The sequence below is a fragment of the Calliphora vicina genome, chromosome 3 (genome assembly GCF_958450345.1).
Source record: "Calliphora vicina chromosome 3, idCalVici1.1, whole genome shotgun sequence".
NCBI classification, from domain to species: domain Eukaryota; kingdom Metazoa; phylum Arthropoda; class Insecta; order Diptera; family Calliphoridae; genus Calliphora; species Calliphora vicina.
Window position 1 is genome coordinate 119,071,450 of NC_088782.1, and position 19,320 is coordinate 119,090,769.

The window sequence follows — 19,320 nt, forward strand, 5'->3', positions numbered from 1 at the left end:
ATGTAAGTTTCTTGTAGATCCAGGATAGTATGCAGATTAAAATGGGGAATTAATAGCTGAAAATTGGAAATGGGAAGAAAGGATCTCCTTAAAATCCTAATATATCTCAAGAATTGATTCCAAATGGAGGAGGAACGTAATAATCGATATTTCAGAATGTTGGAAAATCTGAAAAGTTCAGCAAACCATGGCTAATCTCATAGAGAATTGTTGTGATGTTTAAGGGAATTTTTGGAGCCGAATCATGGCTCATTTTATAGAGAATTTTTGTAACTGTTAACTGAGTCTTGTCTCTTTTTATAGAGAATTGTTGTCACCAAATCGTGACTCGTCTTATAGAGAATTGTTGTAACCAAATTGTGGCTCTTCTTATAGAGAATTGTTGTGACTGTTTTGTAACTGAATCGTGGTTCTCTTTATAGAGAATTGTTGTGACTGCCTTGTAACTAACTCGTGGATCTCTTTATAGAGAATTGTTGTAAACAAATCGTGGCTCTTCTTATAGAGAATTGTTGTGACTGTTTTGTAAATGAATCTTGGCTCTTTTTATAGAGAATTGTTGTAACCAAATCGTCGCTCTTCTTAGAGAGAATTTTTGTGACTGTTTCGTAACTGAATCGTGATTCTTTTTATAAAAAAATTTTGTAACGAAATCGTGGCTCTTATAGAGAATTGTTGTGGCTGTTTTGTAACTGAATCGTGGGTCCTGTTATAAAGAATTTTTGGAACCGAATCGTGGATTATTTTATAGAGAATTTCTGTAACTGAGTCGTAAGTGAATCGTGTTCCGTCTTATAGAGAATTGTTGTGACTGTTTTGTAAATGAATTGTGGCTCTTTTTACAAAGAATTTTTGTAACTGAATCGTAGCTCCTTTTATTTCCTAACTTTAACTAGCTATAGCTCAGCTAAATAACATTATGCCGATACATTTTCTTGCAAACCTGGATGCACTTTGTGTATTTTTTTGTTCTTTATAAACTTCACTTCGTGGTTCATTACAATGTACGAGTATAGTGTGGCTTTAGAACCATACGTTCGAACAAAAGCAAACCAAAAAATAAAAGCTGGGCAATAAAAGCATAAAACATCAAATAACCAATATGCCATCACAACCCAACCCAAACCGGCAACCAGCCATCCCCAGTTTGTGATGGATTTTGACTGTTTTTTTGGAAATATGTATGCATATGAAAATAATAAAACGCATTGGAAGCAAATATATTCATGGCAAAATATAAAATCATTTGAGTACTGCAAAAATAAAGAAAATAATATAAAAAAAACGACTGCAAAAATATGGCGATAAGCTTTAAATACAGTCAGATATACATTGTATAAGAATACAATGTTTTTTTTATTAAAAGGTCTTTCCATGAATAACAAAAAAAAAACTAAAATAAAAAAATATGTTTGAGATTATCAGATTTTTGCTAGATTTAGTACAAAAATTAGAGTTTGTTTATTCCAGTAGCATGAAATTGTAACAGTTTACAGTTTGTTATGGAATCACCCATATTTAGATGGCTAAATATTTGTTTGCTGGTGTCAGCAAATTGTAGTTAAAGCTCAGTTTGTTTTATGAGTTGCTTTTGGTTCTTAGCTAGAATGTTGGTTTCTTGTTTCTTCAATTAAACTAATTTTATACTGTGAATATTCTTTAGATTTCAAGTGGTTAAGTTTTTGCATACCATGAAAAAAGCCAGCCAGCCAGCCAGCCAGCCAGCCAGCCAGCCAGCCAGCCAGTCGGCTATCCTTCATCAGGAAATTTCCTGCAGACTTAATTAGAACTTATTAAATTTACTTTTTTTGTTTCTTGCTTTACATGGTTTTCAGTGCTAAAATGTATAAAACTATTTAGATTAAACTAAACCACAACAGCTTCAATTTGTACCGCCACGTAAAATAATAAAGAATGTTGGAAGAAAAGTCTGGAAACTAAACTAGATTTATTAAGAATTCTTAAACTAAATCATGCGTATTTTAATCATAATTGTGTACGCAATTATTGAACAGAATCTTTTTATTAAAAACTAGTTGATCGCGCCCCGGCTTCGCCCGATAGCTATTTACTAATGTTAATTCTTCAAGTTTCTCCAACCCACATACACCTGCCTGTTCTTATTTATTTGCAAATAAAATATCTAAATTTGTACTGCATACTTTAGGGTGCTTTTTTTACTACAGTTGTTAACTGGACAAAAAAAAAATTCCAAGTTTTACCCGGAATTTTTGAATTTTTTTTCTTTACAAACCATCTTCTGAAAATTTCGAATAGAAAAAAAAAATCAGCCAAATCGCTCCAGCCGTTCTCACATGATGGCATTACATACATGGACCATTTAATTTTTATATCTATAGAGATTTTTAAATCAATCCATGGGTCTTTTCATATACGATTTGAATCGTGAGTTTTTTATAGACAAGTTTTTTATTCCACAACTTTTAATATTTCAACAATTGAAAGTCTTTTTATAAACAATTATTAAACTGAAACTAAATGGTATTCATTTTATACAGAATTTAATACTGAATGAAGAATATTTTTTTACAGAATTTTGAATGTAAAGCAGTGACATTTTATAGAGAATATTGAATGACAATCGTTGATATCTTAAAGATGAATATCGAAACTATATCTTATTAATTTTATAGTGAGAATTTTAAAACTGATTCGTTGCTGTTTTAAGAGAATTATGAAACTAAAACGTATTCATTTTATAGAGAATTTTTTAAACGTAATCTTTGCTATTTTATAGAGAATTTAGGCAATTTTTATTGAGAATTTTTGGAACTAAATCTTGGCTCTTTTAACATAGAATTTTTGTAACTGTTTTATAGAGAATTTTGAAACTGAATCGTTGTCATTTTATAGTGAGAATTTTGAAACAGAATCGTATTCAATTTATAGATAATTATAGATATTTTAATAGAAAATTTTAGTAACTGAATCGTCGCTATTTTATAGAGAATTTTGAAACTGAATCCTTGTCATTTTATAGTGAGAATTTATGGAACAGAATCGTGGCTCTTTTAACATAGAATAATTGTAACTGAATCGTCTATATTTTATAGAGAATAGTGAATTTTGAAACTGAATAGAGGTCATAAATAAAATTGGGGTCAAAATATTACATATTTGTCCAACTGAAATTTTATTTTTTCATTTAAATAATTTTCACCTCAAACTTTTTTAAAATATTATTTATACAAAATCTTCAAAGTGAGTGCTGGTCCTTTTATTTTAAATATTGAACTGTATTCTGTTCTTTATATAATAAATTTGAAAGTGAATACTGGTACTTTTATGGTGAATTTTGAAACTGAATCCTGGTAATTTTATAATGAATTTTGAAACTGAATAGAGGTCATAAATAAAACAACACCAATACAAATTGTTCACCTAAAAATTGATTTTCACCTCAAAATTTATTTTTTACCACAAAATAATTTTTTCACTTAAAAAAATATTTTTCACCCCAAAAATTATTTTTTCACATCAAAATTTATTTTTCACCACAAAAATTATTTTTTCACTTAAAAAATATTTTTCACCTCAAAAATTATTTTTTCACCTCAAAAATTATTTTTTCACCTCAAAATTTATTTTTCACCACAAAAAAATTTTTTTACCTCAAAAAATATATTTGCAGCAAAATTTTTTTTTTCATCTCAAATAAATGTTTTTCACCTCAAAATATATTTTTCACCAACATATTATTTGTCCAACTGAAATATTATTTTTTTTAAGTTAAAATTATTTTTTCATTTAAATAATTTTCACCTAGAAATTTTTGAAATTATTATTGATTTTCAAATAAAAGTTTTTCACCTCAAATTTTTTTTTTCACCACAAAAATAATTTTTTCACCTCAAAATTTATTATTCACCACAAAAATAATTTTTTCTCCCAAAAATTATTTTTCCACCTCAAAATTAATTTTTCATCTCAAAAAATAATTTTCCAGCTAAATTTTTTTTCACCTCAAAATATATCTATTCACCAACATATTACATATTTGTCCAACTGAAATATTATTCATTCATTTAAATAATTTTCACCACAAAATTTTTGAAAATATTATTGGTTTTCAAATAAAAGTTTTTCACCTCAAAATTTATTTTTCACCTAAAAATTATTTTTTCACCTCAAAATTAATTTTTCACCATAAAAATATTTTTTTACCTTAAAATTAATTTTTCATCTCAAAAAATATTTTTTCAGCAAATTTTTTTTTTCATCTCAAATAAATGTTTTTCACCTCAAAATATATTTTTTCACCAACATATTTATTTGTCCAACTGAAATATTATGAAAAAATATTTTTCATCTCAAAAAATATTTTTCCAGCAAAATCCTGGTAATTTTATAATGAATTTTGAAACTGAAAAGAGGTCATAAATAAAATAGGGGATAAATTTATCCCCTATTTTTTTTACCGAAATTATTTTTATTCATCTCAAATAAAATTTTCTCCAACACAATTTTGTTCACCTAAAAATTGGTTTTCACCTCAAAATTATTTTTTCACCTCCAAAATTATTTTTTCACCTCAAAATTTCTTTTTCACCACAAAAATAATTTTTTCACCTCAAAAATATTTTTCCAACTCAAAATTATTTTTTCACCTCAAAAAATATTTTAAATTAAAATTATTTTTTCATCTAAATAATTTTCACCTCAAAATTTGTTGAAACATTATTTTTCACCTCAAAAATAATTTTTTACCTAAAATAATTTTTTCACCTCAAAAATAATTTTTTCACCTCAAAAACTATTTTTCCACCTGAAAAATTATTTTTCTTACCTCAAAATTATTTTTTCATCTAAATAGTTTTTACAACAAAATTTTTTGAAACATTGTTTTTCACCTCAAGACAAAAATAATTTTTGCTCTAAAAATTATTATTTAAACAATTATAAAAACCATTTTTTCTTAAAATTTATATTTTAATTTAAAAAATATTTTTTCCCAAAAAAAAATATTCATAAAAAAATAATATTTTCACAATTTTTTTCCTCTATTAACTTCTAAAACCCTCTACGTATACCTAAGTTCGCGCCACTTGTTGATAATAAATTCAAAAGAAATAAAAACCATCAACTACGTCAGTTTCTTTTAAAACTCAATGGATTTTTAATGAAATTATAAGAAAAGAAAAATAAAATAAAATAAACAAATGTTGCTTTCTGTTTATTAATGAAATTTTAAAAGAATATTTACAATTACATACAAAATTGTACATAGAATGCAAAAAAAATAACGCTAGTAGTAGTGCATTTTGATTTTGTGATTTGAATACAAGCATATGTTGAACATTTTGTTTGAATAAAGAAAAATGGCATTTGTTTTGTTTATATTTTTGAAATGTATTTGAATTAGTTGTTTTGTTATTTTACAAACTAAAAAATGCATTTGTTTTGTTTAGTTTTTAAGCTAAAGCTATTTTAATATTTAAATTTTTGAAAACAAATTGCGCCATTTTTATTTATTTTGTAATAAACAATAGACATTTGCCAGACAATTAGTTCATAAAGATAAGATTTCAATTGCAATAACTGCACAAATATACAACAAATTCTAAATCTTTATCATTTATATAGCAAAAACCACCAGCGTTGGATTTCTTTAGATTTTTAATACAGTTTCTATCTTAAAACGGAAAACCGCTCTTCAATAATTATTATTATTATCTAACTGAGTTTGAAGATGCCACTTTGTTTCAAAGTTTTCTTGATTTATTTATTACTTTTTTGTATAAAATAAATAATATGTTAAACAAGGTTGCAATGTTATCACTGCAACCTATATTAATTTATAGCAAATAATGTTTAATATTAGAAACATTTTCAAGATTTCATTAAACAAGTAAACCTGAGTTATTTTTTTTATAAGAAAATATAAAGTTTTAAACAAGACTGAATTAAAACAAAACAAGTAATTTGAAAACTTTTAGAAGCTGATGCAGAAACATGACCTTTAAACAATTTTCAAATAATTTTTACATTTTTATGCACAAAATTTGACATTAGTCATAATTTTCCTCTAATATTTGACATTGTTGCTTTCATTTAATCCCTAAAATAGCTTAAAAATTTCTTATTTTGTAAAGAATATACATATGTATATATAAATAAATATATGTACATTCGCAGTAGATATTTGGCAGATTTTCAAAAAAAAAAATTGAAAAAAAAAACAAAACATGTAAGAGTTTGTGATGTCATCAGACAATGCGAATAAAATGTGCACTCTATAATCTCAAAATGCATATAATAAATTTAATTTTTTAAACAGTCCTTCAAATGAAATTACACTTTTTTTTTAGAGAATCATAGTTTTTTTTTTTGTTTATAATTTTGTAGCTGAATAAGGACCTTCTTTACACAATTTTTTCAGGTATTTTTATTAATTATTAAACAGTTACGTAGATCGTTTTAATTAAATTTTTAATGGAATTCTAGTCTTTCTATACAGAATCTTTTAAACAAACATCAGACTTTCTTAACATAATCGTTGTTCTTTTTCTCATATTGTGCTTAGAATAACCAAAATTACAAGAATTTAGTAAAATTTTAAAATTTTTAACTGTTTTTAAAAAGTAGTATTTCTACTACTATTTTTAAAAATTTAAATAATAACCAAAAATAAGTAAAAAGTAACAAAATTTGTAAAATTCATCGAAATTTATAACTTTTTGCACTTTTTAAAAAAGTAGTATTTCTACTACTATTTTCAAAATTTAATTTACAGACTTTTTTTTTGCATATAATAACAAAAAATAAGAAAATTTAATAAAAGTTTGTATTTTTAACATTTTTTAAAAAGTAGTATTTCTACTACTATTTTTAAAAATTTAAATAATAACCAAAAATAAGTAAAAGTTAATGACCTATACCTTTTCTGTAACAAAATTTGTAAAATTTACCGAAATTTATAACTTTTTGCACTTTTTAAAAAAGTAGTATTTCTACTACTATTTTCAAAATTCAATAAACAGGCATATAATAACAAAAAAATAAGAAAATTTAATAAAAGTTTGTATTTTTAACAGTTTTAAAAAAGTAGTATTTCCACTACTATTTTTAAAAATTCAAACAATATTAAAAAATTAACAAAATAACTATAATATAAAGAAATTCTGTATTTTTCATACTTTTTAAAAAAGTAGTATTTCTACTACTATTTTAAAAACTTAATTTAAGTCTACAATTTTATTTTTAATAACAAAAAATAACAGAATTTATTTAACAAAATAAGTAAAATTCTATATTTTTAACACATTTTAAAAAAGTAGTATTTCTACTACTATTTTTAAAAATTCAAATAATATTCAAAAATAAGTTTAAGTTAAATAAGTTAATTAAATTTTTTAAAATGTACAATTTCCACTACTAATTTCAAAATTTTATGTAAAAGTCTGTTATTTTGTTAAGAATGTAAAAAAAATAAAAGCATTTAATAACATTAAGAATTTTTAGCACATTTTAAAAAAGTAGTATTTCTACTACTATTTTTAAAAATTCAAATAACAACCGTAAATAACTAAAGGATTACGTAATTTACTATTTCTCTAACAAAAGTAAGTAGTATTTAAAAAAATTCAGTATTTTTTACAATTGTTAAAAAAGTAGTAGCTCCACTAACATTATCAATGTAAATCTTACGAATGTTATTTTGCTTGAGATAAGAAAAAATAAAAGAATATCATAAAATTACGTATTTTCAACACATTTTAAAAAAGTAGTATTTCTACTACTATTTTGTAAAATTGTCAAAAATAAGTACAAATTAAAGAAATTTACTTTTTGTTTAACAAAAGAAGTAAACTTTAAAGAAAAAATAAAAGAATTTAATAAAATTAGGTATTTTTAACACATTTTAAAAAAGTAGTATTTCTACTACTATTTTGAAAAATTGTCAAAAATAAGTATAAGTTAAAGAAATTTACTTTTTGTGTAACAAAATAAGTAAAATTTAAAGAATTTCAGTATTTGTAACACTTTTTAAAAAAGTAGTATTTTTACTACTATTTTCAAAATATAATTTAAGGCTATAATTTTGTTTTTAATAACAAAAAAGTAATAGAATTTATGAAATTTGTTATTTTTTTAACTGTTTAAAAAACTACTACTATTTACACTACTATTTAAAATTTAATGTAGAGGCTGTTATTTTTCTTAGAATAACAAAAAATAAATAGAATTTTATAAAATTAGGTATTTTTGACACATTTTAAAAAAGTATTATTTCTACTACTATTTTTAAAAATTCAAATAATATTCAAAAATATGTAGAAGTTAATGAATTTACTTTTTCTTTGACAAAAAAAAGTTGAATTTACAGAAATTTTGTACTTTTCACATTTTTTAAAAAAAAGTAGTACTACTACTATTTACACTACTATTTAAAATTTAATGTAGAGGCTGTTATTTTTCTTACAATAACAAAAAATAAATAGAATTTTATAAAATTAGGTATTTTTGACACATTTTAAAAAAGTATTATTTCTACTACTATTTTTAAAAATTCAAATAATATTCAAAAATATGTAGAAGTTAATGAATTTACTTTTTCTTTGACAAAAAAAGTTGAATTTACAGAAATTTTGTACTTTTCACATTTTTTAAAAAAAGTAGTATTTCTACTACTATTTTTAAAATTTAATTTAAGGCTATAATTTTATTTTTAGTAACATAGTAAGAATAGTCAAAAATAAGTAGAAGTTAATGAAATTTACTATTTCTTTAACAAAATAAGTTGAATTTACACAAATTTTGTAGTTTTCACGTTTTTAAAAAAGTAGTATTTCCACTACTATTTTGAAAATTGAATATTGGGGTTATTATTTTGCTTATAATAACAAAAAATAAGAGAATTGACTAATTTTTTATTGGTCATCTTTTCATTTTGCACCTTTTTTTTAAGTGGTAGAAATTATTTATCATAATATAAATAGGCAAGTCGATTTTTATAGAAATATAGATAATTGTTTAACTTAATTATGAACTGAATCATGGGTCTTTAGATATAATTTTTTTTGTTCAGTCCTAGGTAAAACAAACAATTTTTTAATTCAATCGAAGATCTCTTTTTGTGAAGAATTGTAAAGCTGAATTTCAGATCGATTTAAGCTAATCACAATTTTTATCTCAATAATAGGCCATTTTGTACAGAATTTTTTTACTGAAACGTTGAAACAAATCTAGTTTTTGGGCAGAAGACTTAATTTTTGTACATTTTTATATAAAAAAATCAACTTAGTAAAGCAAAACTCTTGATAAACTAATAATGCCAGTACTTTTATCTCAAAATAAAAAGATAAAATCTATTTAAAACAAGAAAAAAATACAATTTTCATTTAATAGATAGAACATGTTGACGACGGAAAAAGGAAATTAATTAAAATATACCATAATAACAAAAATCAAAAGAATACAAATTCAAAAAATTGACCTTCATAATAAACAATACTAAAAAAAAGAAATTTGTTTAAAACTATACTTAACTTAAGCTTAAAATCACACAAAAATTTTAGGTATATCGACAAAAAACAAACCTGTTTGTAACAGGTTGTGATTTTTTCCAACTACTACGATAATTTATTTAATCATTTAATGCTAATTTATTGAAAAAAATTAAATAATTAAAAAAAAACTTACCATGTTCATAGGGTGAAAATGTGCCGGCATCTATATTAATATAGGGATCAATTTTAATTGAAGTGACATCCAGGCCACATTGTTTCAATAGAGTGCCAAATGAGGAGGCTATAACACCTTTGCCCACACCACTAATAACTCCACCAGTAACTAAAATGTATTTCATATTGCTTTAAAATACACATAAAAGAAATAACACTCATTAAAATTGTTTCCCAAATATAAGATTTTAATTTAAGTTAAATACCTGTTTTTTTTTTTTTGATTAAGTAAACTTTTATATTATTATGGAGACGTAGTACTAAAACGTCTATACCAGCTATAAATCAAAAACAAAACAAAAAATGTGTTTGCCTGATAGCTCTTTGGGGGGGAGGGACAGTAGGCGTTTGTAGGAGAATAAAAAAGTTGTAGGAAAAAAACACGCGGTCTGCTTATGTATTAGCAAACAATATTAAACACTATTTGTAAATCCTTATAAACTCACACAATTCTAATTTTCAATTAATAAACTTATTTATTTAATTTTATTTGATTTCAATTGCGTTGTTATTTACAAATCAGCTAAGAAAATTATTGAATTTTCCTTCTTTTTTCGTCGTTTCTTTGACACAGTCTAATATAAGATTCTATTATTATTGTTGTTGTTCTAGATTGCTCTCACGTTTTTTTTTGTCGTTCTTTTTGTTTAACTTTCTCTGTTTATTTTCATTGATATTTATGAGTTATCAAGTTTAAGCAAAGATGTTTTTAGTATTCTAATTAGTTTGTTATAAATATTAAATATTTATTTATAATATTTTATATATTATTTACTAATTTGCGCGAACTAGAAAAACTTTATTTGCAAAAACATTTCAACGGACTGACAACCACATTCTCATTACAGTTTGCACATGTTTAAGATTTGACAGTCAGTGTTGTCGGTTTTTTTCCACTACTCATTCCCATTTAATGTTTTAGTATCCCCTAAATTCCTTAGCTTTATATTGGAGATATAGAGAAATACACATAGAGTGGAAACTAGAAAAAAAAAACATAAAACAAGCAAATTACTAAAATAATCATATCTAAGAGATGAAAATAAAATCTGGCAGAAATCTAGTTTATATTTAATTTCAAACCCAATCTAGGACCTTTCACACTAGGCAATTTAGTTGCGCAAGTCTCTTGTGTTTATAGATGCCAGAGGTAATGTCGGGTTAAGGAAAAGAAAATTTTGCATGCTGTTTTGTTGTTGGGCAAGAGACTTGCGCAACTAAATTGCCTAGTGTGAAAGGGGTCTAGTTTATTTTACTAGATTTTAATAAGATTTTCCATACAAAACAAAATCTAGTCTAAGATTTTGAGAAAAACCATTTAAATTTTATGCGATTTTAATATACAATACTGTATTTGTTGCTGTGTATTAGTAAATTACAACTAATTGCTAAAAAAAATATTAGTTAGATTTTGTTTTGCTCGAAATCTCATTAAAACCAGATTCGAATTAGATATAGATTTAAATTTATCCTGTATTTCGGGTTAAATCGCTGTAAGTGGCAACACTGATTACACATTTGCACATGTTCAAGTTTTGACAGGCGTTGCCAACTAGCCTTGTGGAAAAATTAACAAAATGTACCATATTTATACAACAAAAATCGCTTAATTAAGAAATATAACGCTGAAAAGCTTTAAATGTGAAATTTCAAGGCAGTTAATTTAAATATGTAATAATTTAATTAAAAACCAAACTAATTAATAAAAATTTACATTTTATTTTTAAGTATAGCTAAAGAATTTTGTTATCTTTAACAATTTTGTTAAAAAATTAAGTTTATTAATAAAGAATTAAGCAAAAACAAAATAAATAAATGTATGGCCTTATTTATTATCTAAATCCCGGTTCCAAGTGATAAAAAAAAATCGGGTTAAAAATATTTTTTTCCGATTTTGACCCATTGCAAATGTCTTTGAAATATAATCCAGATATAGGTCAAAAATAGGTAAAACATCTAGGTTGTCCTGGTTTTTTCCTCATATCTCAGCCATTTGTGGACCGATTTTGCTGATTTTAAATAGGAAACTTCTTGAAAGCATATCTGACAGAATTATTGAAGATTTGGATCTCGAAGATTTCTGGGTCTTTAGAAAATAGATTTCAACAGACAGACATAGACGGACATGGCTTAATCGACTCCGCTATATATAAGGATCCAGAATATATATACTTTATAGGGTCGCAAAATTATATTGTGGAAATTACAAACGGAATGACAAACTTATATATTCCCCTTCTTTCGATGGTGAAGGGTATAATAAGAAAAGGGAAAATACTCCCGGGGAATTTTTTTTTTCATAATTGTGCGGTATGAGTTCTATGATCTCTCGTGCAAGTTCTTGACTTCATTCTATTCTTATAAATGACGCAAGTTTTTTCCCTTCTCCCATTTTCAACATTGAATTTGAATAGATTTTTCATTCATAATTGTGCTATATATTTTCTTTAAAATTCGCTTACAACTCCCACTAAAATAACATAAGGCAACCTCATATTAAATGTAAACAAAACAATTTAACGGTAGTTTTATTCTTGGCATTACTTTTTTAACCTAATAAAAAAAGAAATCAAAGAAATTCAATAATTTTCTCATTAAGCACTTTATTTATGTGTTAAACACTTTCATTTTTGTGAGAATTAAATGCATATAAACTAAGTTTTGAAAAATTATCATAGAAGTATATAAAAAAAGGCATAATTGATAAACAAATTAAAATAGCAATATAAAACCAAAAATAAATAGAAATAAAAAGAAAAATATCTAGCTGAAAAACTTTCCTTAAGACATTTACTTGGTAGCCTCTTGCTGCTCGAACAAAGGATATTTCTCCAAAACTTGGGCCCATTGCAACTTGCCGGTGGACAAGTCCTTGACTACATCAATTACCTCAGCGCTATCTACGCGTACTTGTTTCATGCTGTTGCGGTCTCTTAAAGTGACAGTATGAGGCTCTTGTAAAGTATCAAAATCAACAGTGATGCCAAAGGGTATTGCAATCTCATCGGTACGAGCATAACGACGGCCAATAGAACCACTAGAGTCATCAACCTTGTGTGAAAGTTCAGCTTTGGTTAAAGCCTGAGAAAGTTTACGTGTAAATGGCTGGAATTCGGCATTGTTGGACAAAGGCAAAATGGAGCATTTCAAGGGAGCCACTACTGAGGGCAAAGTAAAGTAGCAACGTTGTTCATCACCATCACGGCAAAGGAAGTTTTGTTCCAACAAAGCATACATAATGCGGCCAATACCAAATGAGGGTTCAACCACACTGGGTATGATTTCCTCGACGTGCACAGTTTTCGAAGAGTGTTTAACCGAAATGGTATCGGGAGTTAGTTTGAAGGTAGAACCCTCGTTGACATTGAGAGTATATTCCTTAGTTTCGTTCAATTGTTGTTCTACAGTTTTAACTTCGTCCAAAGAAAGTTTGGCCAAGGCATCGGTAATAGCTTTAGCATCTTTTTTAAATGTTTTACCCAAAGTTTGTTTGTTGGTTACAATTTCCGAAACTTCTACAGTTTTGGGAGCGGGCAAACGTTTTTCGGCCACCAAGCGCACACCAGTAGCCTGCATGTGCTGGCTCAAATCATAGGCCGAACGATCGGCACAGCCTACACACTCCACCCAACCGTAACTGGTCAAACATTCAGCATCCCAACAGTCACAGGCATAATGAGCCATTTCATTGCCCATATGCTGGCGGAAACGCAGACATTCGGGTTTAATGCCAATGGTTACCAAAAACTGATGAATTCTGGCCATGTAGTAACCCAAGGTTTCATTGGCCACCAAGCCAGCTTTAACAGCCTCTCCAATGGTCAACTTTTGGGCCGATTTACCATCCATTTGATTGCAGGCCGAGTACAAAGTCATCATAGTATCAGTAACCAATTCAAATTTAGGATGATCCTTGTGGGCGGGATCACAGAAATGCTCTATTTCAGCCATGGTAAATTCTCTGACACGTATTAAGCCAGAACGTGGAGAAATTTCATTACGGAATGCATTGCCGATTTGGGCCACAGCAAAGGGCAGTTTTCCCTGATTAAATTCCAACAAACGTTTGAAATTAACAAAAATACCCTGGGCAGTTTCGGGACGCAAGAAACCCTTAACCAAGCCAGTGGGTCCAATTTGGGTGGCAAACATAAGATTAAATTCGATGGGTTCAGTCAAATCATTGCCAGTCAGAGGAGACTTAATACTGAATTTTTGCAAAATATCAGCCATTTCTTGTTTGTTCATGCCGTCAAGTTTTATAACAATATCCTCACATTCAGCTTTCAGTTCGTTTGAGGCAGTTTTCTCCTTGGACAACTTTTCCAGGGCATTTTTAATCAAATGATCCAGACGGAAACATTCACCGGTTTTGACGTCCTTTACCATCAAATCAGCAAAACGATCGACATGGCCGGAAGCTTTTAACACAGGCTCGGGTGTTAAAATCGAACAATCCACCTCCAACATTTGTTCTTCCAAACTGAAAAATTGTCTCCACAAAGACAAAATATTGGATTTCAAGGCACAGCCCATAGGACCAAAATCATATTGTCCAGTAATGCCACCATAAATGGCAAAACTTTGGTCATAGAAGAATCTACGCTTGAGTAAATCTTCCATTTTAGATCTATCAAAATTAACCACATTGGGTGTCAATTCCAATTCTTTATCTTCCAAAACCTTTTTGCGCAATTTCAATTCGGCTACAGCTTTTTTCACATCAATTTCTGCTGCTCCATTGGCCTTGAGTTCACGCACTAAATTACCTTGCTCCAAAACCAAAGCTCTCAAGGGAGCCAATTGCTCTTCCATTTCGGGAGTAGTCATATCTTTCAATTGTAGTCTGACGTTTCGCTTGGACTTTTTGCTGCCCCACTGTACAGATGCTTGGGCACTCTTGTAGCGTATACTTCCCTTAACAAAAGGTAATGCTGTCTGGATGATTTCACCACCTTTTTGCAAATTTCGTGCTGATTTTTCTTTTGTTACTGCTGCTACGCTGGCAAAATCTTGATATTGCACTGCAATTAGCGGCTTCAAATGATGGAATTTGGGGGTAAATTTAAAAAATTTATTTAACACCTGCAAAGACATGTAGTTTAAGTTAATATTTGCACTTTTTTAAAGTTTACATCACAGTTTTAGACCGGAAAATTTGTCGAGAATACGGCAAAAATTTACCTTTCACACATGTGAATGCAAGACGGGATGACAATGGGATAGCTGAGTTGCCGTACTAAAGAGAAATGAAGTGGAATCGAACACTAGAGTAAAAAAAAGAATGCAAGAGAAATGTCAACCAGGGTTGGCAGTTTGCCAATAATATTTTGATAGAACTTTAATTAAAATTTCAAATATCTGCATTAGATAATGGGGAAAAGAGTACATAAAATTCAGCACGGCGAAATATAGCTTGCTTCATATAAAAACTCTTTAAAATTTGGCTCATTGTTAAATTAAAATGTAATCTATTGTTGTATTATGATAATTTCTTGTTGTGAAATTGAATAATAAGAATCATTACTTCCAGCTCTGTGTAAAAGTGCTGCCAAGTTTTGTTTTGACAAGCAGCTGTTAGTTTGACAATTTCACCAGCAAACGAAACATAAACAACAAACACGTGTAAAAAGCAGAAATACTTTTTTAAATTTGATATTTTGTGTGAAAACTTTAACAAAAACGCTGGAAAACTTAATACTAAATTAAAATATTGTGTTAAAAACTAAACTATGACGGATTTACATCAGTTTAGTGATGCCGAAGAGGAGGAGGAAGCGCCAAATCCTTTTAAAGTAGGAGACTTTCCTAAATTATTTTTTTATTAAAAGGAATTTCATGTTAAATTGTTTATTGCCTTATTTTCCAGGATAACTTGACCAGTGAGTTTAAAAAACTGACCGTTAAACATGTCATGTTTAAAGATTTGGAGGATAAGCAGCTGGATATTAAAGACGATTTGAAAGAAAAGATTTTGAATGAAGATTTGGAGGAGGAGCAAGAGGAAGACGTTGTAAATGAGGAAGCTTATTATGATGATTACGAGGAGGATGAGTACTATGAGGATAATTATGATTATGAGGAAAACTATACGGGCTATCAAAAACACAACAATCACAATCAGATATCTTTAAGTGGAGCTGGAGGAGGAAATACGGGAGGCTCTCAATCCGCACAACGTGTAAGCAGCTATCAACCCAATGAAAAAATGTTTACCCGTTATTCAGCCCGTATAAATGTGGAAAAGTATGATCCCACCACAAATATGTCAGCCCAGGCAGCCAATCGTTTAGTGTCATTCGGCTCCAAGCAGGATAATAAAGTGAAAATACGTGACAAACATGATAGAGCCACTGCCGAACAGGTTATGGATCCCCGGACAAGAATGATTTTGTTTAAACTTTTAAATAGAGGTTTGATACAAGAGATTAATGGTTGCATTTCCACCGGCAAAGAGGCCAATGTTTATCATGCTTTGGCTCGCGATACAGACGATGAGTTTGCCATTAAGATTTATAAAACCTCTATATTGGTGTTCAAGGATCGTGATAAGTATGTTAGTGGAGAGTTTCGTTTCCGCCATGGCTATTGTAAATCGAATCCCCGTAAAATGGTGCGCACTTGGGCCGAAAAGGAAATGCGTAACTATTTGAGAATGTTTAATGCAGGTGTACCCGTGCCAGAGCCCATTTTATTACGTTCCCATGTCTTAGTAATGAGATTTTGTGGTAAAAATGGTTGGCCTTCACCCAAACTGAAAGATGTAGAGCTAACCACTTCCAAGGCTAGAGAATTGTATCGTGATTGTGTGGTTTTAATGTGGAAGATTTATAACAAGTGTCGATTAGTTCATGCCGATCTTTCAGAGTTCAATATTTTAGTAGAAGATGGCCAGCTGATTATCATAGATGTCTCACAATCTGTGGAGCATGATCATCCTCATGCTTTCGACTTTTTGCGCAAAGATTGCACTAATGTATCAGAATTTTTCCGTAAAAAGTCGGTGGCCACCATGACCATTAAAGAATTGTTTGATTTTATCACCGATCAAACTATAACTGAGGAAAATATGGATACTTGTTTGGAAAAGATTTCAGAACAAATAAGTGATCGTGATTTTGAGGCCATAACAGCTCAAGAGGAAATAGATGAGGCGGTTTGGCAAAATACTTTCATACCCAAGCGATTGGATGAAGTGCGCTACTTTGAGCGTGATGTGGACAAGGCTAAAAAGGGTGAAAAGGCCAATTTGATTTATGGAAAGATAACCGGACTCAATGATCAATTGGAAGTGCAAAAGAAACCTGATATACTAAAACAAAATGAGGAGGAAAGTAAAGAAAATAAAAAAAATATCAAAAAATCTAAGGAAATTAAAAAGAAATCAAGTAAAAGTTTAGAAGAAAATGAAGAGGAGGATGAAGAAGATGTATCTGAGGAGGAAGAAGAAGATAGTGACTCAGATGAGGATGATGAAAATCCCAAAGTTAAGTCATCTAGTCGCCATCCTCGTGATGAATCGCCCGAAACGAAAAAGGCCCGCAAAAAGGCTGTAAAAGAAGCTAAAGCCGAGAAACGCAAAGTTAAGATTAAGAAACATGTTAAAAAACGTAAAGAGAAACTTGGCAGTGCCAATAAAAAGTAAATTTTTGTTTGTATGTAAATTAGTTTTTGATTTTTCTTTTTTAATTTTTATTTACAAATTTTAATTGTAAATTTTATGCATAATTTTTATTATTAATTGTAGAATTTTTAGATGGACTTCCTCTGTAAAGCTAGAAAATTTATTTTTAAATAAAAAAAATAGTTTTTTTAAAACGAAAATAATTTGAGAAACGTTTTTTTTATGAAGGGTATTTTACATAGCTAGGGGGTAAAAGTTTTATATTTATTCAAAAGAAGACTTCAAAATCTTTCAACTAAAGAAAAAATCAGGGAAAATACTTCTTTATTTCTTTAGTTATAAAGTTTTGAAACAAGTTTTGACTACGTTACAAAATTCATGTTCCACTTGGGGAAATATGGGCGTTTTGGGTTTAAACGCTTATAAAATCTAAGGTTGTAAGCCTTTTTAAATTTTAATCATGGCATTTTATCAACGATATCTTTCTCTATAAATAAACCAAATATGATGACCCTAGCTATAAAATCCTGCAAACTATGAAAAAAAATTTGATATTAAAATTTTGCACAAGAAACATGAATTTTGTGTCGTAGTCAAAATTTTGTTCTAAACCTTATAGCAGCAAAATTAAATAAGTATTTGCCATGATTTTTTCTTTAGATTAAAGATTTTGAAGTGTTCTTTCGAATAAATAAAAAACTTTGACCCCCTGGCTATGTTTAAAAAGAGATATTTCAAATTTAATCTTGAAAAACGCTTCTGAAAGGGAAAAAGTTTTATTAAATTAGTGATAACTTGAAAACTAAGTGGATATTTTACACAATTTCTTCACTATCTTATAGAGTTTAAAATTGTCTACCATCTGCATCACAAATTATAAGCCTATTGCCATGCCCACTATGAGGATATATTAATTTAAAGGTTTAAACGCTTATAAAACCGAAATAGTGAAGCGTTGACAAAAATTGTCTTACCAATTAAGTTGCTTGTATCTTCTTCTAGTCTCATTTAAAATTTCATATAGATTGGCCTTAATCTGTTAGAGATATAAGCAATTTTCTAAATGTAAAATTATGCCGCTAAAAGATGATTTTCAAAAATTCCAATTTTTCTGTCAAGTACTAGGAGAACATAATCAAGCAGAAGGTAAATGTCACGTAACAAATTTTCTTCTACACGTAATAACTCGAAAACTAAGACAGCTACTAGATTATAGTTTTCGCCGTCTGATAGATTTGGAAGTGGGCTTTCATATGACATACAATTTTATTGTCCTATGCCACGCCCACTTGGGGAAATATGGGCGTTTTGGGTTTAAACGCTTATAAAATCTAAGATTGTAAGCCTTTTTAAATTTTAATCATGGCATTTTATCAACGATATCTTTTTCTATAAATAAACCAAATATGATGATCATAGCTATAAAATCCAGCAAGCTTTAAACAAAAATGTGATATTAAAATTTTGCACAAGAAACATGTCAAAAGTTTTTTCTAAACTTTATAACTAAAGAAATAAAGAAGTATTTGCCCTGATTTTTTCTTTAAGTGAAAGATTTTGAAGTCTTCTTTTGAATAAATGAAAAAATTTTGACCCCCTAGCTATGTCTGAAAAGAGATATTTAAAATAAAATCTTGAAAAACGCTTCTGAAAATGAAAAAGTTTTATTAAATTAGTGATAACTCGAAAACTAAGTGGATATGTTACACAATTTCTTCACTATCTTATAGAGTTTAAAATTGTCTACTTATTTAAAGCTGTCTAAAAAATCTTTTGTTTATTAAAAGCCAAAGAACAGAATTCAATAATTCTTTAAAAAAATTTCCTTTTTTTTGGATTTAATTAAAAATAATTTTATTTTATTTACAAAACATGAGTATACATTTAAATTTAACATTATCACCTTTATACGAATAGTTTTTAAACTAAAAATATGTTAAAAAAAATTTATATAGCAAATATTGGAAAACAGCTTAAAAATATTGAGAATTT

At 28.0% G+C, this 19,320-nt stretch overlaps 3 protein-coding genes across 4 annotated transcripts in view; 1 reads left to right on the forward strand and 2 right to left on the reverse strand.

The window, feature by feature from the left end:
- The window catches only part of CTPsyn (CTP synthase), a 64,624-nt gene extending 54,101 nt beyond the window's left edge, over nt 1-10,523 (reverse strand). The window contains exons 1-2 of the mRNA XM_065503000.1: nt 9,911-10,523; nt 9,664-9,833 (exon numbers count right to left, since the gene is read on the reverse strand). Of these exons, the coding sequence (XP_065359072.1) occupies nt 9,664-9,829 (166 nt within the window). The 5' untranslated portion in view covers nt 9,830-9,833; nt 9,911-10,523. The remainder of the gene's footprint in view (nt 1-9,663; nt 9,834-9,910) is intronic.
- A 1,764-nt stretch (nt 10,524-12,287) lies between these two features.
- On the reverse strand, nt 12,288-14,943 carry GlyRS (glycine--tRNA ligase). 2 transcript variants are annotated; one of them, XM_065502948.1, is made up of 2 exons: nt 14,889-14,943; nt 12,288-14,789 (listed from the first exon to the last, which is right to left on the reverse strand). In XM_065502948.1, exon 2 carries the CDS (start codon nt 14,532-14,534, stop codon nt 12,495-12,497), a length of 2,040 nt encoding a protein of 679 aa, XP_065359020.1. In that variant the 5' UTR covers nt 14,535-14,789; nt 14,889-14,943; the 3' UTR covers nt 12,288-12,494. The 2 variants fall into 2 exon arrangements, with proteins under 2 accessions (XP_065359020.1, XP_065359018.1); XM_065502946.1 differs by lacking the exon at nt 14,889-14,943 and having other exon boundaries at nt 12,288-14,869.
- Nucleotides 14,944-15,330: 387 nt separating this feature from the next.
- On the forward strand, nt 15,331-17,505 carry RIOK1 (RIO kinase 1). The gene is made up of 2 exons (XM_065505381.1): nt 15,331-15,499; nt 15,574-17,505. Exons 1-2 carry the CDS (start codon nt 15,437-15,439, stop codon nt 17,347-17,349), a joined length of 1,839 nt encoding a protein of 612 aa, XP_065361453.1. The 5' UTR covers nt 15,331-15,436; the 3' UTR covers nt 17,350-17,505.
- Nucleotides 17,506-19,320: the final 1,815 nt, after the last annotated feature.